Consider the following 20,075-nt stretch of genomic DNA (forward strand, 5'->3'; position numbering starts at 1 on the left):
TAACATGACTGGCTTGCTCGCATACCATGCTTTATTGTCCACCAAATTGTTTGCGTGGACAGGAAGGTGAAACTTGCGATCCAACGACCGGCAACAAATTTGGGATCTGTCAATGCAAGATGGGAGGCTACTTGACAAAATTCTGGACAAGAGCGATCATCTCTGATCTAGGCTTCGTATTCATTCGCAACGTCGGTCGCTGTCATGAACGGACGTTCGACATTTGCTGCAATGGCTCTTGGTGCGTGTGGCGCAGCAATCACCAAGATCACGATTCGCAGACGCCAGGGACTGTTGTAAACAGGAGAATTTGTGGTCAGCTAGAAGAAGCCAACGGGGTAGTTGAGAATCCGGGCGGGAGGATCGTGGTAGGCGTTTGACAGGAAGCGGCGCGGACAAGGGTTCAGAAGTCTTTAGTTAAGTAGGCACGACGGTGCCGTAGTCGCGGAGGCTAGAGGGAGTGCTAGGAGCAAGTAGATTGGAAGTTTGCTGAGCCTAGTGTCGTGCTCCTCAGCTCGCTCTTTGCAAGACACTGGCGCCGTGCCGTACCGCTGCACGGTACATCCGCCAAATGTCGATTGCCAGCTGCTTATATTCATGCTTAATCATCTTAGCCACGCAAATCCAATGTCAATCTTTTGACTTCTGACCGCGCGAGAGACGATGTGAGAATCCGGGGGTCACTAAGGATTAGTACCTACTGCTGGTCAACCGGCGCCAACGAAAGTAAGTCAGCATGTCTCTCTTGCCGCCAGGGTTGCCTGCCTGTCGGCGCGTTAGGTTGCCTTTGACTAGATCAAGCACTACTCTATCCGCTGCTGGCTGACGCATCGGCGTGCGTGTCTAGCTGGTCGGCCTTTGTGAAACGGCTGGTCAATCACTTGTCGGAGTAGTGTGCCATGAACACGTGGGAGCCTAATAATGCATAAGGTCACGATAGTTTGCTAATCACGGCGGGTTCCAAAACGTACGACGGCTTCCCCTGGTGCCTTTGACCATTGGTTAGTCTACCATTCTCGTGCCTTGGGTACTTAAACCGCGCTGGAGCCTTGATGCACCTCGCTCTGATTCTGTATGTTTTTGTTCATTTTGCAATGTAGAAAATCTGGACTCGTTACACTTCAACATTTCGTCCTCTCCACCAAACCACAAGGAAAACATAACCGAGACAAATACCACCCAGATACCTCATGCTTCGCAGGAACAGGAAAAGCAGTGGTCGAGGGACCCAATTGGGCATGCCAGAAATACAACTACACTCAAAACCGCATGCTCAACCTCTCCGGAATAATTTGTCCCCATGCGCAATGAAGTACGAAAGCAGAAAACGAGTACGGACGCGCCCGAAACGAGACCCGCCAGGAGTAAGGAAATGGAGGTCGTCGACAAAGAAACGACGCCGAAGATGTCTCGAAACAGTGGTGCTTCCAGCCATCGAACGAGATGAATGTTGTAATTGCAAAGAGGAATGGCGCTTTTTCGAAGGAACTCTGCGCATGACCGACGGCAGGAGAGCAGCAACGCCCTGGTTCGTACGATTTGCAGAATGTCGAGCGTCAAGTTGAAGGAAAGAATTAACCATACAAGCCGTGGGCTATAAGAGCACCGACGTGCCGTAGAGGGGTAAGAAAATTACTGGTTGTGTCGGTATGCCTGATTCTGGGGTTGTTCAGGATCTGTCATCCTGTCAGTCTCGGCTCCATTAGTATCGGATGGACAGTCTAACGTTGCTGGTACATCGGGCCGCCCTGAGCGTATGGGCTCTGAGGATAGCCTCCGTTAGTGGCATATATCTGGCCAGCCGGGTAAGACTGTGCTCCATCTACTTGCTGCTGTGGCGGGGCATATTGCTGAGGAGTAGGTGGAGCAGCAGGGGCGTAACCGATAGGTGGTAGCTGGGCACTGCTCATGGGCTGAGGAGGCATCATATGTTGTTGCGGGTACTGTGCCGGGGCGGGTTGGGTCGGGGTGCCGGCTTCCTGTGCAGCGCGACCGGCCTCCTGGCGCTGGCGCTCCTCATCTTGCTTTCGCGCATTCTCCTCCTCCTTCTTTTTGGCCTTCCACTCCTTGCGGATTTCTTTGAATTCTAGACATGATGAGTTAGCGCGATTCATCCACGTGTGGCTTGTGTTACGGGGTGCATGCGCTAAGGAGATTTAAGCATGGCTGGCGTGCTAGCTTCCGCGACAAGGAGGGTGGTTTAACCAACCCAGCGGTCGGGGTAAGCACTAAGAAAATAATGCGACACTGCAACGCAAACCGCGTGCGTTCTAACAAAGATTTTTGCTGTGTTTGCATACCTTCGGGAGTGCGCTTTGCGCCGTGCGACTGCATGGTAACGTGTGCATTCAAATGGTTAAGCGTGCCATAAGCCTTTTCGCAGCCATTCCATCCGCACTTGTACATGCGCTCAATTTCCTCATATCGTCGGCGCGGACGCTTGTGCTGCTGTGCGCCAGGAATCGGGACAAACGAGTATACAGTAGACATGGGGTGGCCACCCTGTAAATGATTAGAAAAACGCGTTCCGACGCGTCAAAGGAGTCTTACAAAGCCATGACTTACACCTGGAGGTCTGGGGACGGCGGCTGCCATTCCTGGCGGTCCACCGGCGGCTGACACGGGGTAGTGCATAGGTTGAGCGTGGTAGGCACCCCATTCGGGGCGGGGCGCGTACATGGGTTGGCCGGGCTGCCCAGGGTATTGGTGCATCTCATGCTGGGGAGGGTATGGAGAGTATGCGTGTTGCTGAGGGTATTGAGGGTTCTGTGCGGCTATTGTGGGATCTATGGTAATGACCGAGTCAGAACGCGTGTCGTGCAGCGCGCTGGCAAGAGGCAAGGACCGACTTGATTGAGCCATTGCGGCGTGTGGATGGCCACCTGGCTGCTGGTATCGCGGGGCGCCCTGCTCGGGATACGGTCGCTGAGGCTGCTGCTGCTGTTGTTGCTGGCCTTGGGGTTGCTGCTGGTACTCGGGGAATGACGCGGAACGCGCAGACTGATGCGCGCGTTAGTGATCGGGGTCCGGCAGGCAAGCAACAAGCAAGACAACGAGGTCAGATGGGAGAGTCTTACGTCTGGGTGGTACTGAGCAGCTTGGTTCTGGTCTGGGGAGGACAAAGTCTCAGAAAGGTTGCCGGTATAGGACGAGGAAGCGTAGGGCGAATTCAAACCTGGCTGCTGTTGCTGCTGCTGCTGCTGCGAGTACTCTTGCTTGAGCGGAGCTTGCTGGGAATAATCCTGCTGGCGAGCGTCCATTGACTGCGGATGCGGATGGCCGTTCATCTGTTGCGACGCGAGTAGCGCGCTGAGAGACGTGTCGGTAGCGGGCTGGCTTGGTGAAGTGGTGTAAGTCGGGGACATGCTACGCCAAAAGCAGAGTCGCGGTCGAGGGTTAAGCACTACTGCTAGTGAGGGGACTTGGAGGGTAGACGAAAACGCTGGCGGCGGCGCGTTGCGGACAGGTAGGTAGTTAGCGAGCGGCCGAGGAAAGGTTGTGTTTTCGCCCAAGGAAATATGATGTGCATAAGCCGACAAGCTCCACCTAAAGGATGATCTGGCGCGGCAGTGGAGCGGTGTAGTGCACAAAAGATTCCCGAAGACGTACTGGCCTGACGCTGGGCGATAAAAAACGGCGGGAGACGGCGCGCGTTTTTGACAGATCAGTACGGGAAGCCCGGACGACGACCAAGACCAGGGGGCAAGAAGGGCTGCCCGTGTCGATGAATTAACGTTACGATAGAGTGAGCCTAGTCGACAAGGGTGGGCCACCTGCCACAAATCATGCGTAAGACGGCGTCAAACTCTATTTGATGATGGTCTCTGCGAAACAAAGACGCTGGCTCGTGCGTCGGGAGCAGAACTGTGCAGTCTCGCGGCAGGAGGCCAAGAAAAGAGCAGCAAGAAGGAGGGGTGGTGTGTGTGTGTGGTGCCGGAACACTGGAAGGCCGGCGATGGGGAAGGAACGACTGCTTGATGGATCCAGAATGTGACAGGTTGCAAAAGAGAAACTTGATGACTTTAGTGACTGCTTGGTCGTGCCTTCTGGCTGGCCGCCGGGCTGAGCGTTCTGAACGCGTGCCTACCTGCTTCCTCTGATGACTCTGTTCCTCACTCGGTCTGGTGCATCAACATATACCCGGCTCCTCCCGTACGTAAGCTGAGGCCCTTCAGAGTGTCCGAGGGCACTTGCTCGTCTACTCGTCTTGCTTGGGAATTATTGTGCGAGTATGCACACGCGCAGCCCTGCATGCATCTGCCAACAATTAGAAGGAGACACTCGCTATCTCGCTCCCACCTTCTGTCATCAGCTTCTCTTGCTTTACGGGCGATAGGCACTCAATCGCATCGACTGCACCGTAGACTGCCACTATATCGCTTCTCGTCTTGCCCGGCTCTCGCCAATCTATCATTGCGTCTTGAGTCTCGACTCACCACCCGGCACATGGTTCTCGTTACTCTTGCCGTCTCCATGTCGCTCATACATTGCTCAGCTACACTGTTACACTGCAAATATCAACGGCGCTCGAATACATTTCATGATCTGGTAGCGCTAACCCACATGTGTAGACAGACGTGAGTCGCCCTGGGCATGGGAGGGGTTGGTCTGCCGATGCTTTGACCCTCCCTGACAGAGTACTTCCACGCGAATCCACTTCAGATCATCTCTTCTCCGGTCTGCGCAATTCCTCAACTCAAATATCTGTGTGGGCTGGTCTATGGTCTGACAGTCTTGTAGGTATGATGCGTCCGTAGCTCCTGCACTTCCATCAACACTTGTCGTTGCAGTGTGTTGTGCACAATCAACTTCGGCCGGTCTCGTCCGGTCGACTTACGAGCAGATGCCAATAACACACTGCAACCAGTCAGTGCTCGGTCAAAGCTCGCTGATATACCACATCGGACTTGACGTGTTTGAGGACGATCATTGTGCAAGCGAACCGGCCGGCAATAATTTCAAGCAGCGCAATGCGGGACAGCGTTATTCTCAATTGCAGTCCAGAGACTTGTCAGATGAGGATATTTGGCCCAGGAGGCTGCATTTCCATTATTGAAGCTCAATCTTGGTCGACGTGAAATTGCGTTCTCCCAATCAGGTAGCGTATCACGAATCAACGCCAGTGCTCGTTCGTCCATAAGCTCGTGCTGTTGGCACGATTGAAGGAACTCGGTTAGTATAGTTGTATGAGCCATGCTGTAATTCACGACGGCACCCTTCTTTGAAAAACACGGCATTTGACAGTTGATTTTGACTGCCATTGGTCCTAGACGCTCGGGCTTTAACGTTCTCCTACTTTGTTGCTGCGCCATTGGCTAAGGATGAGATGTGGCCCAGGCCGCGCTCTCGGCCACAAGTCGATTGAGAGCTGACACTGACATGTTTCAAGAATAATCGTATTGGTCATTGGACAAGAGGATAAGTTCCCCCCAGCGCGAAAGTGGATGAAATAGGGGTGAAATGTGGTGAAGAATCACGTGTGGCCTAGTTATCCTATTTGACGCTAGTCTTCGCAGCCGCATGGAAGAAATCTGGGATAGCCAGCGTAGGTCGGCGTGAAAGACCGGTCCTATCGATCTGCCCGCCCGGGACCTGCACGACCGGACGCAAAGTGTCAGGGCTTCTCGTTGTTGGCCTCTTCCGCTTAGCCGTCCGCCGAAATGACTGCCCATTGCCCAGAGTAAGCTTGCCTCTAGCGTGCCGTGTCCTCAACATCTGCAACAACACTGACCACTTATTCGACACCAAGCAGGCTAACGCGAGATCTGAAATAATCGTTGCAGGTACTCGTGGGATACTGTATTTTGTCTCAGCCTCTCCACTCCATCTCCACCACGATAGTCAGGCGCAGCTTGGGATGGTAATCTCGCAACAGAAGAGGGGCGTCATGCAGGCTGAGTGACTGCTCGTGGTGACACTTCGCTGGAGTCGACCCTCTTCCAAGTCAAAGTCTGATCTTAGAAGTACCATCTGATCTTCCGCCGAGCCTCAAACGCAAACGATTGAGTACCGAGCAGAGGCTGTAGACCCTGGACACGAGTGCGAATGGAGCCGTACACTTCGGCTTCCAAGTCACAACCGACTTTCGTCAGGCTGACTGAAATCATCACCGAGCTATCAGGAGCGAAGGCCTAAGAGGATCGCGCATCACTCGAAGACCCAGAAAACTCTATTTGATTACGCACATGCAAGCAATGCAGAGATGCAGAGAGCATCTTGAATTCTGCACGACCGCCCTACGGATATTGTCCTACGATAGCGCGAGACGTATTGCATCTAGGCGCAAAGTACAAGTGCTACAGTACCACGCCCTCTAGGCGTCTTTCGGAATAGGCAACGCGGGAGATGGCAGTGACGGCGCGTCTGTCGTTATGCACGAACATGCAAGGAGCCTCGAATCTGAAGAGTCCTGTTTGATCACCCCTTTGCTAAGCTCGAATTTATTTACACAGCGACCATAGGCACTGTTACTATTTGTTGTTTCCGAGGGATTCGGACTCTATCGCGACTTTAGATCGTCATCATCCACTTTCTGATGTCTGTATGTGCAAGCAGGCGGATACGGATCCACAATATGTTCATGCAGGTAAAGACCAGCGACGGAATTGTTGTTGACAACTTCCAGCCATGTCAAGCGGCCACCTCGATCTCGACCAGTGTTGGATAGTCGTCATACGTAATTGCAGACAACAACCACGCCACACCTCAGACCCGATGTCGAGCTATGAATTGGTGCGAGAGTGTTGTTGCTCACATTGCAGTTTGAGTGGTGGTTTTTAAGCGCCTAGACCACTATTTGGCACGATAGCAACACTATCGACGACGACCAGCAAACCATGGTATGGCTTGTTCGTCTTGTTATGCTTCCAGGCCCTCTCCTGGTCGATTATCCTCGAGTAGGCACTCCGTCAACATTGCGAGCTGAGTATCTGTGAGGCTATGGGCCACATACGGTCTTTGGTCACGGTGGATCTGATCATTCGTATCAATCAGACGCTGTCGCTCGCCGACGGTGCCGCCCCAAGTCCACATCACGGTTCACCTCAACCATTCGATACGAAACGCCCCGTACTGTGTGTACTGTAGGCACCATATCTACTTGGTGAGTATGCCAGAGTTTATGACTCGAACCGGTCAGGCTATGCAGTGCATGAGCGTATCGTGTATCATATCTAGACATACGAGCAGCCAGCGAATGGCGGCGATATTGTTTCTACAGTGCAGCGAAGAACGGTCACACATTGTCCTAATTTGGAGCCGCGACACTGTGCACACGCAATTTGCCCGCGGCCTGCAGAAACCACACAATTTGACCTGCATCATCAAATTGCATGTACCATAGACGAACTTCGAACAGGCCAAGCTCTTCTGTCAAGTACCAAAATCCCGTATCATGGTCTTTGACCCTGAGGCTGCTTGCTTACGTCCCCCAGTTGCATTCCCCGGGTCAGCTGTCTCTATGACCGACCCGTTCTCCCGCCTGTAACCTGCTGTAGCGATCATAATGTTCCAGAAACCGGTTCTCCTTCTTCAAGCATACACATCTCGGTCCGCTATCAATCGCATGTATAGCGTGGCGGGTTCTGGCCGCGACGGTATCACCACTGTTGTTGCTATTACAACTACTGCCAGTCAGACGTGCATGCGTCGGACCGCAACTTTTACAGCTATCGCAGTGCTGCTGATCCTTATGTACAGTTTCTATATGACGCGTTTCACGAGTTGGAGAGCAACAATCTCCCATATGTCCAACCTCTTCGAGCCGCGCTTTGCGCAAGATCGCGTCTGGGTCCATATTTCATTTCTTTCCATATGTTAATCTTTCGGACAAGAACACGCCCCTGCCGATGATATGACCGATAATTCTGCTCGACTTGCCTTGAGCCGCTGCATGTTGAGCGACAGGATCATGCCGAGTATCTAACCAACGACTCATGGCTGTGGTCGCACTTGACATGGACCGTGATCTTCTTGACAAGCATAAGTATACCAGATCTCGCGACAAAAGGACGCGTCGTGTCTGAGGTCCGTCTTCGCGAGGCTTTCGACAACACATTGATGTCCAACAGCCGCAGTACGCGGGACCAGCAACCAAATAAACTTTTAAGCCCGTCTTACATGCCTCTCCAATCAGGAAAGCTTCTCTACACCACACTCACATAATGTCGCTCCTGCAAAGTGTTCTTTCATGCACCTCTGACCACATGAAAAAGATGCCTAGGCCTCAATCCTTTGCTTCCCCTATCGAGTCTCGATGTCGCGAAGTGCGCCTCTGCACTTTCCCGTCGTAATCATCCAATCAATTCAATTCATACAGCAGAAGCGCGTGACGCAGGAGGCAGCTCCTACTATCACTTCGGAGTCGTGCTCCTGTGCTTGCCTTTACACGCTTCTACTTGCTCTACACAGCGTGTCGTATCCTCCTACGAAACATGTCTGTTGTATGCACTCAACCCACTTGTCTTTCGATAACTCTTGCATGCGGCTTCCTGCGCTCCCTCGAGATCGCGCCACCACCAAGTATTCACCTTCCCAATGTATACTCATGTCCCGAGGAGATGCTTGGTGGATTGGGGAATACGAGGCTCTTGTTGTGCCCATGCCATGTCTCAGAAGACAAGAAACCCTTGCGGCCGTAAAAACAAAAGAGGTGAATGATACCAAGACTGTGCGCGGCTTCCGCATCCTCTCTCGTCATCATCCCTGCTTTTGAACGCGGAAAGAACTCCATGAGCCCGTGTCCCTTTGCCCATCCTTCCTTCCAGCCCTTGTATCCTACGCCCGTAAACTCCTGTCAAGCGACGCGAGCATGTTTGGAACAGAAAGTCGCAGGAAGAAGAAAAAGCAACACTTGCCGAGTAAGTACCACAAACACCCAACCACCTCGCGGGATTCGCCAAGAGAGAAATAGCGAATCGGAGAGTTGATTTCCTTGTTTCTTCACATGACGCACGCTCTCTGCCTGTAATCCTGAACTCTAAAAATGCTTTTGCTCTTTTTTTCCCAAATCCATCATCCACTTTTGATTCTGCTTTTTTAAGGGATGCAAGAGGGTCGCCGATTTGTTGATTTTGCCTATGGATCGCGACATGAAGATGAGTGAATGATCAAGATCGGACAGAAGAGGCAGAGGCAGAGAGGAATCGATACCGTATTGTGGATGTGAATTTCCATGCGGGCTTTGGTCCCCTTCCATCTCCCTTCAAACTCTATCCTCCACACCTTCTGCTTTCCCGCGTTTTATGTACGGTATGTGCTTTTATCCATCTATCCACTTAGGCTCCTGTATATATGGATCTGCAAATGTGCTTTTTGGATAGAGGATTACACGGGATGTAGCAAGGTGGATTGATTGATTGATACATGTGTTGTTGTTTTGTTCTTGGCCTATCATGTTCGTGTCATTATTGTTGGTGATGGCGATGGCTGTGCTGGCACGTGTTGCTAAGAGGCGAGAAGGGGTGGATGTGGTTGCTTTCTGACATCGAAATCGAGTGATGGTGGTTTTGTTGTTTGATGATTACACGGTAGGTCTCAATGTGACTGTTCAAGTCTGTGGTGATTGGAGACGAGATTCGGTCCTTGGACAGTCGCGATTCACTCTGACGATTTGGGTCATGGCCAGGGTTGCACGCTCGGCCAGTATCTCGGGCATTGATGTCAATCTCGTGAAGCAGCAGGAAGTCTGACAACCTTGTAACTACGATAGAGATATACCTGATATGTCTAGTAGTGTGCGTATGGATACTGAGGTTGGCAGGATATGTTGTCGTCGAGTAACCGTCATAAAGGTCATATCACGTCAGCTTCACTCAGAGTGCTCACACTTGCAACACTGTTTCCATCCCGACTTCAACATCAACAGCCAGCGACGTCGCAAAACAGATGGAGGTGCAAGGAGAGAACACTTCAGCGGATGTCACCGTGGAAGGCTTCTGAACGATCCTGGGTACCACAATTCGCACCAAGGGTCTGATCAGACAGCCAGTCATCACGTCAATCATGACGACAGGGACCACATTCAGACGGCAGTGTCAAAAAGCGCTGGACCATAAGCTGTACTCTACAGAGGCCGAATAAGCAAATGTAACAAGTATGCAACCCATTGACGAGTTAGACTCTTGAAAAAAATCATGCGATGTGATGTCTCCAAAAGTCGCAAGAACACCCAAGTCAAGAGCGGTACAAGACATAGACATCGATACCAGTGATTGCGAGATCATCGATTAACCTCAACAAGTTTCACATGAGAAGCAGGATTGTTCAGATAGAACTTCTATACGTTTTGATTGATAAAAGAGACACAATGGGCATCAAACGCAATCTAATCCCTAATATCTGAGAACTGTCCCGGTCTCATCATGAAAACTCCATGTCCGCCATAATTAGCATGCGGAGGAAAACTAATAGCACAATTCTTTCTTTTGGGGTTGGAATCCATACCAGGGAACCATTAGAGAAACGCCATCGGTGTGAAATACCGGAGGATTGGGGCATAAAAACAGAGGAAAAACACAAAAAGGGGTATCATCTACCGTCTACCAGCGAGAGTCACGACCAAGGGGAGCGTTGTTGGAGCTGGTGAAACCACCGCCGTGACCACCGCCACGACCGCGGCCACCGCCACCACGTCCACGACCACCGCCCCAGCGACCGTGGCCACCGCCGCCACCACCGTAGCGGACCATCTCAGCGAGACGGGGGTCAATGTTCTGCTTGGCTTCGGCCAAGACGTTAACAAGGTCGCGAGCCTGCTTGGAGTCTGAGGAAAATTGTTAGCGAGATGCCATGTTGCGCAAAGGGAAAGAATAGACTCACTCTCGGTGGTGAAGAAGGTGATGGCAGTACCGAGGGCACCAGCACGACCGGTACGGCCGATTCTGTGAATGTAGTCCTCGGAGTTGTTGGGGTAGTCGTAGTTGAGAACGTGGGTAATGTTGCGTACATCTTTAGAAGTAAGGGTTAGCATGCCTGTTGGGAGAACAGTGTGTATCAAAAGCGAGCCTTTGTCGGTCGCGTAATCTGATCAAGAGGTGTGCAATGATATATTGACAACACTCTGTGCGCTCCAAAGGAGTCAAGCTTTGAATCAAAGCAGGAAAGCAATCATAGCAATCACATGTCACAGGCCGTAGAAGATATCATGCGGGATATCTTCGAGGTCCTACCGTCTCGGATGCCTTGGAAGCGCGTAACAAAACTACAATGCAGCGCTGCGCGGCGAAAATACCTGCATCTCACTCTCTACTGGGCAAAAAGGCGCATGAAGCGCAAAGTAGAGTGCGAGAGGTACGATGCGAAGCCATAATGAAAAGACAAAGGCCTCGCTCGAGCAAGTTTCTCCCAAGGATCCGGAGTAGAAGGAACCAGTAAACTGGACGGCCTATAAGGACATGGTTACATATGCAAAAGGCGCAGGAGTGCTCGACGAGGAGCACCACTTTCAGATCACGCAAGTGCGAACAATGAGGGAGGGGAGAATTGGCAGTGTAGCGGAGGATGAGGAAAGGGAAGGTGCTGTGAGTGATAGGGAGAGGGGTGATCAATCATACCAATACCACGCGAAGCCACATCGGTGGCAACCATGATGGGGCTCTTGCCCTGCTTGAATTCGTTGAGAACCCAGTCACGCTCTTGTTGTTGCTTGTCTCCGTGGATGGAGAGTGCTGGCCAGCCGTCCTGTCTGAGGAAGCGGGTGATCTCGTCGGCGACACGCTTGGTGCCAGTGAAGATGAGGCACTTGTTGTCCTTGTCCTCCATGATCTTCTCGAGGTGCTTGATCATCTTGTCGCGCTTCTCGAACTCGGCAACGACCTCTACGACCTGAGTAATGCGGTGGTTGGCGGAAAGGTCCATGGAACCAACGTTGACCTGGATGAAGTCGTGCTGGAAGTCCTGGGCGAGGGCGCGGACCTCCTTGGGCCAAGTGGCGGACCACATGCAAGTCTGACGGTCGGGGCGGATCTGGCCGATAATCTTGCGGATCTGGGGCTCGAAACCCATGTCGAGCATGCGATCGGCCTCATCGAGAACGAGGTAGGTGACGCGGCGAAGGTTGGTCTTTCCAGACTCGAGCATATCGATCAGACGGCCAGGGGTGGCAATACACACCTCAACACCGCGAGCGAGGTCTCTGATTTGTTGACCCTTGGGGACACCACCGTAGACACAGGTGTTGCGGATGCGCGACGATTTGCCGAACTTGTTAACTTCAGCCTGGATCTGGACGGCGAGCTCACGGGTGGGGGCGAGGATGAGGACGATAGGGCCGTCTCCGGGCGAGAGGAGAGGCTGGGCGTTGATGTGGACGATGGAGGGGAGGCAGTAGGTGAGGGTCTTTCCGGAACCAGTCTCGGCAATACCAGTGACATCGCGACCAGAGAGAGCCATGGGCCAACCTTGGCACTGGATGGGGGTAGGTCTTTCAAAGCCCTGGGCCTTGACCTCGTTGATAACGTAGCCGGGGAAACCAGCCTCGTCGAAGGTCTCGACGGGCTTGGGGACGTTCTTTCCCTGGACGGCGATCTGGTGAGTCTTGCGGAACTCGTCGACATCGGCCTGAGAGCGCTCGGCAACCGTGGGTGCCTCCTTGTAGAAGGACTTCTCGAACTTGGGCAGGGTAGTCATGTCCCACTCCTGGCTCTTGAGGCCGGAGCCGAGTTGGCCCATTCTGTCGCCGCTCTGACCGAAGCCGCCCTGGCCGCCGCCGTAGCCACCTTGGCCACCACCGTAGCCACCCTGACCACCGCCAGAGTAGCCACCGGAGCTGCCACCGCCGTAACCGCCGGATCTGCCACTGTTATTTACGTCAGCGAGTGTTGTAGAAGTCTGTGATCTCGTGTCAACGTACCCGCCAGAGTAGCCGCCTTGGCTGCCACCGCCGTAGCCACCACCGCCGCCGCCGCCGCCGCGCGAGCCGCCGTAACCACCACCGCCGTAAGACATGATGGGTGTTGGTGTGAGGGGGAGGTTGTCGAAGAGTTGTGAAGTGAACTTTGCGCTCGTGTGTTGCGACAAGAGTTCAGATGGAAAAGGAGATGTAAATAGAAGAGGGGTTGATGGGAAGAGAGAGTGTAGAGGATGGAGGAGAAAAACTGAAGGAAGGCGCGCGCGGGCTTGATAAAAGTGGTTGGCTGCTGCTGCGTTTTTGCGACAGGGCGGCGACTTTCTGCCGCGCTAACAAACGCTAGAAGAACTTTGATCGCCAAGACTGCATTTTCTCGCCCTTTCCGCTGGGACCTGCACCCGGACGTTGGACCCTTTCACTTTTTTTCCAAGCGCCTCAACATCATGGTGAAAACATGGTTTGGCATGAGATGGATTTTGTGCATGCCGTCCGTGTGCGGAACATATTCTCATTTCCAGCTGGCTAAAGTCGCAACACTTTTCGAAGCTGTAGCAATGATATCGAGATATGTCTTTCCATAGCATTGCGGGCCAGTCGTGCTGATATGAGATATTGATTGTCCTAATTATACACGGCAAACAGTAGCCCGACTATCTATCACTCGTCAAAAGGGAAGTCCTGCAAGGTCTTTGGCTCGAGGTCCTTCTTAGACTCGACCCATGTGCCGTTGTCCTTCTTGTCCTTCTTCACCAGCTTCGCTCTGAAATGCCTCAATTGTCTGCTATCCTGCCTCAACTCCAAAAGCTTGTCTCTAGGAATGATGTTCTTTCCTTCCATTCTGTCCATGAATCTCACGACAAAAGCGTTCAGCTTCGACCTATGCTGCAACCATGATTGTGCTTGATCTTTAGGTATCAGATCCTTGTTCAGAACTTGATCAATAGCACCAATGGTCGTCCTTATCAGACCAATGATTTCCTGTTTGTCCGCGGAAGTCGACTTGCCAGAGGTGAGTTTTCCAAAAGAAATCATCGACTTGAACTTTGTGATAGGACCAGACAGACGGTCAATCGCCCCACGAATAGCTTCTGCGTTCTGAGTGGAGATAGCCAACTCCATATACTGAAATAGCGTCTTAGGGTCAGGATCCATCTGGTAGTACTCTACCAAGTCCACAAGCTTGTTGGCATGTTCCATGACGTTAGGATTATTCTTGTCGCGTCTGCAAGCACTCATGGCAATGCGGAAAGTCTTGCGGTGTGGTGTCCAGCCATAACTTGGGATCGTGTCTTTCACTATGTCAAGAGTGCGACCGGACGCGCGTGTTTGTCGTAGGATGCGCATGAAGGTGTGAATGTTGTCCATGTCAGGTTGGAGATCGTAGGTAGACTTGTTGGTGAGTAGATCCCAGTATTCGTACGACTCTTGGAATGCATATGTCTGTTTACAAGCCTCCAAGATGAGTGACAGAGAATTGTTTCCAGGTTTGATAGACGAGACTGCTTTCTTGCCTCGAGTATCGAGCAGGAGTTCTTGATCGAATTCACTCTCAGGTTCTTCACCTTCAACGACATCCCGATGAGCTTTCTTTACATCGCTGTGGACGCGGATCGGCAGATGCTGAGCCTTTCTCATCTTACTGCCCAGTTTGGGTGCGAGTCGAGGGATTCCCATGGTCTGTTCAATAAGCGAGAGGACGTCATCCCAGTCTCGTGGCTGCAGACCAATGAGTAGCAGGCGACCCATCGCGCCGACCATTTCCTCATTAACCATGATGTCGCCTGATCGCCATCTTCCTACGATGTCTCCCCAGATTCTTCGACCCTGCTGAATAGCTGTCGCTCTCAAAGCAGAAACCTCACTGTCATCCGTTCTGTCGCCTCCTTGTAGCAGCGCATGCTCTCTGATAGCGTTGAGGATTGTTGTATATGTGTAGGCATCGGCAGCGCCAGATCCCCTTTCCGGAATTTTTGAGGCTATGCCCCACAATGAGTCCATATCGTGTGCTCGCGCGCATACTCTCAGAGCTGCATTTGTGTGTATCGTTGTGGCCTTTACTCTCGAGTTTTCTGCGCCTAATGAATGGTAGATAGCGAGGGCTCTACCGACAGTTTCTGCGGCGATCGGGGGCTCAGAGAGACCGCGTAGGAGGATGACATAGGTATGTGAGTCGGGGAACTGAGCACGCTTCTTCATCTAATCGATTGTCAGAGCATTGCTACAGCCAGGGAATGCGATGAGACTTACCTCATTGTATATCTTCAAGGCCGCGCTGACCTGCTTCTCCGACAGCAAATGGCCAATGATATGATTCCAGCTGACGACACATTCCATGTCTCTACTAGCAATTCGAGTGAGACCGAGTGCCTTCTCGACATCGCCCTTCCTGAGAACACCACGAACACGGTCGGCGAGCTTGAGGGGATCCGGTAGATACTGCAATTCTCTTCTAATCTTCTTCTCTAGGGATGCACTCATGTTCGGCATCTTCCCATCGTCTCTGCGCTGATGGTCCGGGCGTACTTTGCGATGTGCGTTGTTGTTGATCCAAGACTTGGTGGGGTCGTAAGTCTTTTGTGGTACACCACTGACCAGGTCGGTGCGGTTCCTCCTCGAGCCAGTGGGCGTGGTCTCATAGACTTCCTCGCCCCGTGTGTCGTCGTTTCGTGACCTGGATTCTCTCCCAGAATCTGTTGTGTATTCCCGGACAGTCTGGGTGGATCGCGCATGCGGCGCTATGCGACTCTGAAGATATGGCCGAGGTCCAGTGCTTGCCTCCGCGGCTATTGCACGAATACATCTGAGCAAGCTGCTCCTACACTCTGCCATCGTAATCTTGGTGGTTGCTGAGCTCAGAAACGAAGAGGCGAAGGGTCGAGGACATGCATCTTCTCTTTCGGAACTTTTGACGCACAGACACCACTTCATCAAGGGTCTCGCTTGATACTTTTACACCCCCGACCCGATTTACCGGCTCGAACTCTTCAAGCAGCCATATCGAAATGTTGTATTGAAAATTACAGAATGGTATATATGCATAATAAGAGACCACAGGTAGGGACGACATTCCATCATGCACGATAAATGCTTGCAGAAACTCAACACAAGAGGACCGCTGGAAGCATCTTCCCTTAGCTCTTGAGGTTTGCTTCCGTTCCAAGGGGACTATGCGCTTTCGAAAGCTGGGAAATCTCGTCCAGGAGTGCAACGGTTTCAGTTGGGCTTGCGATCCACGCCGTAGTACATGCAAGACGAGCCTAATGTTCGTTAGCAGGTGTTTCGTTGATGCTCGGGAGTGTCACCAACCTTGAAGTCATTTGCTCCAATCGACAGGAACTGGTCGCCAACATGGAGAGATCTGTTTCCTGCGATCCCGCCGAAGTATCTTTGGCAACTCAGAACACCCCAAGACTTGTCGCCGATATCGATGAAGACATCACTTCCACCTGCGAACACGTCAGCTACTGGCATTGTATTGAACCCACCAACACTCACCATTGAAAGCACAGAATGGCAGCCTTTTGCCAACAGGAGTCATTTCCTGGTATGTGTTAGTAAAACCAGGGCGAACCAAGGATGTTAGAACACTTACCAGCGTCTTTTGACAGACCAGAACAGTCTCTTCCAACTGTTCTCGTGAGAGCTTGAACCCTGCCACTGGAATGATTCCGACCGCCCTCTCTTTGCGTAGAATATCGGCCTTGAGTCTCATCGAGTCGACGCAACTACGAAGAGCCTTTTCCGCAATATCAAGCAGTTCTGTGACATCATCTTGGGTCCAAGATTGCATCTCTTCGAGTGACCATTCCTTGCGTGGAATTGGAAGTAGTCTGTCCGGACTTTCGCCGGTGAATTGGAAGAGATAACTCGCCTCTCCACCAAGGATGATGAGATTCTTCTTTACATCGTCATGAAGGTCAGATGTTGCGATGGCATCGAGTAGACCGTGAAGTCTACCGTAGTACTTGGAAGCCTCGGTGTAACCGGCTGCTGTCACGATTCCGATACGGGTGCCACTTCTCATCAGCTCTAAAATGCGAGGGATGGCTGGATTGTCGTCTGTGAGCGATTGACCGTCGTCGTATAGTGTAACATCACCATCGAATGTGACGAGATCCAGCCGACTGTGCTTGACCAACGACATGACTTGAGCAGTGTTTAAGATCAAACGAATATCGTTGAAACTTGGAGCAACGAATCTCCTTGAACTTATGTATCGCCTTTGGTCTTGCCACTCAAAAGCGTTACGCAGGAGAAGAGGAGTGAAGAAGACACCAACAGTCGGGACGAGCAGTTTGAGCTTCGAATGTGTATGAGTGCCTTCCTTCTGGCGAGATATGTGATCGTTGATGAGTCCTTCGACATCACTCATAATCTGGGCATAGCGCTCATGAGCATTACGTGCCATCTCGTCCGTGCCATGAATACCGTCTTGACCAAATAAGGCAGTAGGCTGGGAAAGAAGTACAAATGGCACCGCCAAAAGGCCTTTGACCCATTCAATCTATGTCTGACTTAGCAAAGTAGAATGAGACGGTCAGAATCAACTCGAGCATACCAATTGGTCACGACGATGAGTCTGACATGATTTGTTAGTAAGGGAAGCAATTGTGGATTTGCGGTTTACGGACCTTGAGAGCATCTAGCTATAGTCAGCATCGAGTCACAGCATGTGACAGTCAATAGTAGACGTACACTCGACACGGTATCTTGTGGTCATAGCGAATATTGGATTCCAGAGGGATGTGTTTGTGTAAGCGTAGGTAAAGAACACAGATTGCGAGTGAGAAGGATAGGAGCTGGCTGCGATGTATGACAGAGCAGAGAGTCGGAGGTGGCCGACAAGACTGACCAAGTGTTGATACGCATGTGATGCGGTACCCCACACAGCGCTAAACAGCGGACAGAAGCGGTGGCGCCGATCTTTCACAAGCACGAGGCGCTCAGGAACCGCTGACGCTGTGCCGACGCCGGAAGCTTTTGATTGCAACCAACATGGCCGACATCACTCTGCCCCCGTCGTTGCTGCAACCACGCGACGACAATGAAGCCGACTCACTCTTGTCCATACTTGGACGCATCCACGATGAACGCGGCCACTTTCGGCACATCACCGAGCAAGGACTGCAGACTGAGATAGCTGCCAACGAGAATGACGACGAGAGCTCCGACACAGACGAAGACGACGACGGCGCAGAAGCAGACGGAGCAGAAGAGAAGGACCGCCGAGAGCAGCTATGGGTAGCACGAGCTGAGATGAGACAACATGTCGAGTACGTCGTCCATGCCGCCCGTCCCTGCCACCATGCTCTTACTAAGCCCGTGTAGCTCTGCGCGAAACGAAGCACTTATTGCTCTCGACTTTGTCTCCCTACTACTCTCCAAAGACGCCCCAAAACAAGCCGACCTCACAATGTCGCCCCATCTGAAGCAATTCATCAAGCCTGGAACACTCGCTACCGATGTATGGCACAACGTCCAGCCCAACAAGGAGCAAGAGCAGGTCGACGACACAATTGCTCGCAGTTGGAGGATGCAGTCGCTTCAAGCCTCTGCTGATTCCTTGTTAGGCGCAGCTGCCCGTCTAGAAAAGAATGTCAGGAGAGAAACACATTACTGGGAACAAGTCTTGTCTGTCAGCGACAAGGGTTGGTCGATCTCTCGTCTGCCTCGCGAAAAACACAACTTGGGCGTCCGTTTTGGCTTCCTGGAAGCTCTTGGAGAGTTCAGGGACCGCGGACTTGCTGCTCTAAGATCTGACGAGGATGGAAACGTCCTACTCGACAAAGGGCTCGGAAACAACAGCAAAGTCGTAAGAGTACGCATAAAGCAAGGCGACGACATTATTGGCGTCTCGCAAATGCCTGATACTTCTGATGAATCAGAATCCGCCCTCGAAGCCCGTATTCGTCACGCCAGGGATTCGTTGTATGAGGAGGAACTTTTCCACGAGATCATTCGAGAGTCGCGGAGTCTAGCATCGTACGGTGTTGACATGCGCGACTCGATCATCCGCCTCCCAACAAGACTGTCCCCAACTGCTTCAGCGTCTGCGTCGGAATCGCTGGAGGTGTTGATCGACTTGATGCCATTGACTGAGATCGACACAAAAGCACGGGAGAAACAGCCAGAAGATGCCTGGGCGCAGGCCATTGCACTAGCTCTTCGTTTGTTCCTTTCGTATACCCATCGCGAAAGACTAGCTCGCAGATCTGAATTGCCTTTGCCAATATCGAGCATCAGACGAGACACACCAGTCGCAAACATCATGAAACCCGTCTTGACAATGTTGCAGCATCGCTCCATACTTGGTGATATTGGCACTTATCTGGAAGGGGTCGAGAAACTCCTCAAAGCTGCATCTATCGATGCCTCAATCGAGACGGCTGCATTTGATCCAGCGCTTTTGAGGTCAGCCGAAACAATCGACTCACTCATGCAGAGAGGTCTCACACCTATACACTCGCGGATGAGACTGTCACTCAAGATACCGCATCTTGCCAACGCACTCGAGTTCGGCATTGAAGTGCGCACCTCCATATTAGCACCCGCTTTCGGCAGCGCCATGTTGGTGACATCTCCCGTAGGGTTGCCCCGAGTTGAGATACCGGAGATGCAAGAGCTCAAAGACTACTTCAACACGGCCATTGCAAATGCCTTGGGCCATGGCATTGTGGACAAGCTATCCAATTGGAGCCTCAACGACAGATGCGGCGTCCTCGGCAAAGCCAACAGCAACGATAAGATCGGCATTGTGGTTCACGGAGAAGGAGATGCGGCACAGAAAAGTCTTGTACTGCGCACGCCCAAGGAGAGATTTGAGTGGAAAGTCGAGGACGTGATGGAACAAGATGGATTTTGGGAGACGGTGAAGCAGCATGTTTGGGACGGAGCATGAGTCCGAAGAACAAGTCATTTAGCTGCAGCGATAATCAGGGTCTAACGGCTTTTCTTCTCAAGAAGTCGAAACAAAGTAAGCAGGTGATGAATGGTGAGATAGAGCAGTATGTATAGTGTGAACGAAGCACGAGATTCCTGCTTGCTGGAGTGCTTCCAAGATGGAGATGGTGCCGGTGCCACCAAACAATGGTGAGATTCTTGGCCTGTAAGACCGCAGTCGGACCGTCGTGTTGACTGGCACTGACCAACAGTGGGGTGTTGTTGAGAGTGACGTATGGCTGCGCGCGGTATGACCGGAGTCTTGGTGCGCTTCAAGATTTCACTTCGA

The 20,075-nt window shown here is 52.1% G+C and overlaps 7 protein-coding genes across 7 annotated transcripts; 3 read left to right on the forward strand and 4 right to left on the reverse strand.

Annotated features, from left to right (window-relative positions):
- Positions 1 to 1,643: 1,643 nt before the first annotated feature.
- AUEXF2481DRAFT_666197 (uncharacterized protein) lies at positions 1,644 to 3,589 on the reverse strand. The gene is made up of 4 exons (XM_013489298.1): positions 3,078 to 3,589; positions 2,566 to 3,000; positions 2,301 to 2,502; positions 1,644 to 2,086 (listed from the first exon to the last, which is right to left on the reverse strand). Exons 1-4 carry the CDS (start codon positions 3,363 to 3,365, stop codon positions 1,722 to 1,724), a joined length of 1,290 nt encoding a protein of 429 aa, XP_013344752.1. The 5' UTR covers positions 3,366 to 3,589; the 3' UTR covers positions 1,644 to 1,721.
- A 533-nt stretch (positions 3,590 to 4,122) lies between these two features.
- Positions 4,123 to 4,769, forward strand: AUEXF2481DRAFT_666268 (uncharacterized protein). Its single transcript, XM_013489299.1, has one exon. It carries the CDS (start codon positions 4,252 to 4,254, stop codon positions 4,579 to 4,581), a length of 330 nt encoding a protein of 109 aa, XP_013344753.1. The 5' UTR covers positions 4,123 to 4,251; the 3' UTR covers positions 4,582 to 4,769.
- A 3,255-nt stretch (positions 4,770 to 8,024) lies between these two features.
- Positions 8,025 to 8,905, forward strand: AUEXF2481DRAFT_666296 (uncharacterized protein). Its single transcript, XM_013489300.1, has one exon. The coding sequence runs from the start codon at positions 8,255 to 8,257 to the stop codon at positions 8,711 to 8,713; it is 459 nt and encodes a 152-aa protein (XP_013344754.1). The 5' UTR covers positions 8,025 to 8,254; the 3' UTR covers positions 8,714 to 8,905.
- Positions 8,906 to 10,321: 1,416 nt separating this feature from the next.
- On the reverse strand, positions 10,322 to 13,000 carry AUEXF2481DRAFT_79284 (uncharacterized protein). Its single transcript, XM_013489221.1, has 4 exons — positions 12,851 to 13,000; positions 11,553 to 12,796; positions 10,819 to 10,947; positions 10,322 to 10,762 (listed from the first exon to the last, which is right to left on the reverse strand). The coding sequence occupies exons 1-4, from the start codon at positions 12,943 to 12,945 to the stop codon at positions 10,539 to 10,541; spliced, it is 1,692 nt and encodes a 563-aa protein (XP_013344675.1). The 5' UTR covers positions 12,946 to 13,000; the 3' UTR covers positions 10,322 to 10,538.
- Positions 13,001 to 13,504: 504 nt separating this feature from the next.
- Positions 13,505 to 15,325, reverse strand: AUEXF2481DRAFT_4415 (uncharacterized protein; the record flags this gene model as incomplete). Its single annotated transcript, XM_013488988.1, has 2 exons — positions 13,505 to 15,043; positions 15,095 to 15,325. The coding sequence occupies 2 exons, from the start codon at positions 15,323 to 15,325 to the stop codon at positions 13,505 to 13,507; spliced, it is 1,770 nt and encodes a 589-aa protein (XP_013344442.1).
- Positions 15,326 to 15,836: 511 nt separating this feature from the next.
- On the reverse strand, positions 15,837 to 17,673 carry AUEXF2481DRAFT_39254 (uncharacterized protein). The gene is made up of 7 exons (XM_013489138.1): positions 17,543 to 17,673; positions 17,479 to 17,489; positions 17,406 to 17,426; positions 16,440 to 17,351; positions 16,343 to 16,388; positions 16,154 to 16,293; positions 15,837 to 16,104 (listed from the first exon to the last, which is right to left on the reverse strand). Exons 1-7 carry the CDS (start codon positions 17,565 to 17,567, stop codon positions 15,979 to 15,981), a joined length of 1,281 nt encoding a protein of 426 aa, XP_013344592.1. The 5' UTR covers positions 17,568 to 17,673; the 3' UTR covers positions 15,837 to 15,978.
- A 116-nt stretch (positions 17,674 to 17,789) lies between these two features.
- On the forward strand, positions 17,790 to 20,019 carry AUEXF2481DRAFT_39255 (uncharacterized protein). Its single transcript, XM_013489139.1, has 2 exons — positions 17,790 to 18,120; positions 18,176 to 20,019. The coding sequence occupies exons 1-2, from the start codon at positions 17,843 to 17,845 to the stop codon at positions 19,743 to 19,745; spliced, it is 1,848 nt and encodes a 615-aa protein (XP_013344593.1). The 5' UTR covers positions 17,790 to 17,842; the 3' UTR covers positions 19,746 to 20,019.
- The last annotated feature ends 56 nt before the right edge of the window (positions 20,020 to 20,075 follow it).

This window comes from Aureobasidium subglaciale (genome assembly GCF_000721755.1).
Source record: "Aureobasidium subglaciale EXF-2481 unplaced genomic scaffold scaffold_8, whole genome shotgun sequence".
NCBI classification, from domain to species: domain Eukaryota; kingdom Fungi; phylum Ascomycota; class Dothideomycetes; order Dothideales; family Saccotheciaceae; genus Aureobasidium; species Aureobasidium subglaciale.

Excerpts from the sequence above, each read along its gene's own strand:
- AUEXF2481DRAFT_666197 (XM_013489298.1), bottom strand. The coding sequence starts at position 3,365 with ATGTCCCCGACTTACACCACTTCACCAAGCCAGCCCGCTACCGACACG. Across the intron at positions 3,001-3,077 it reads CTGCTCAGTACCACCCAGAC|TCTGCGCGTTCCGCGTCATT; the intron begins GTAAGACTCTCC and ends CGCGCGCATCAG. Across the intron at positions 2,087-2,300 it reads CGCAAAGCGCACTCCCGAAG|AATTCAAAGAAATCCGCAAG; the intron begins GTATGCAAACAC and ends CATCATGTCTAG.
- AUEXF2481DRAFT_666268 (XM_013489299.1), top strand. The coding sequence starts at position 4,252 with ATGCATCTGCCAACAATTAGAAGGAGACACTCGCTATCTCGCTCCCAC.
- AUEXF2481DRAFT_666296 (XM_013489300.1), top strand. The coding sequence starts at position 8,255 with ATGTCGCGAAGTGCGCCTCTGCACTTTCCCGTCGTAATCATCCAATCA.
- AUEXF2481DRAFT_79284 (XM_013489221.1), bottom strand. The coding sequence starts at position 12,945 with ATGTCTTACGGCGGTGGTGGTTACGGCGGCTCGCGCGGCGGCGGCGGC. Across the intron at positions 12,797-12,850 it reads CAAGGCGGCTACTCTGGCGG|TGGCAGATCCGGCGGTTACG; the intron begins GTACGTTGACAC and ends CGTAAATAACAG. Across the intron at positions 10,763-10,818 it reads CACCTTCTTCACCACCGAGA|ACTCCAAGCAGGCTCGCGAC; the intron begins GTGAGTCTATTC and ends AATTTTCCTCAG.
- AUEXF2481DRAFT_39254 (XM_013489138.1), bottom strand. The coding sequence starts at position 17,567 with ATGACCACAAGATACCGTGTCGAGT. Across the intron at positions 16,389-16,439 it reads TGGTCTGTCAAAAGACGCTG|GAAATGACTCCTGTTGGCAA; the intron begins GTAAGTGTTCTA and ends AACACATACCAG. Across the intron at positions 16,105-16,153 it reads TTGGAGCAAATGACTTCAAG|GCTCGTCTTGCATGTACTAC; the intron begins GTTGGTGACACT and ends AACGAACATTAG.
- AUEXF2481DRAFT_39255 (XM_013489139.1), top strand. The coding sequence starts at position 17,843 with ATGGCCGACATCACTCTGCCCCCGTCGTTGCTGCAACCACGCGACGAC. Across the intron at positions 18,121-18,175 it reads GAGATGAGACAACATGTCGA|CTCTGCGCGAAACGAAGCAC; the intron begins GTACGTCGTCCA and ends AAGCCCGTGTAG.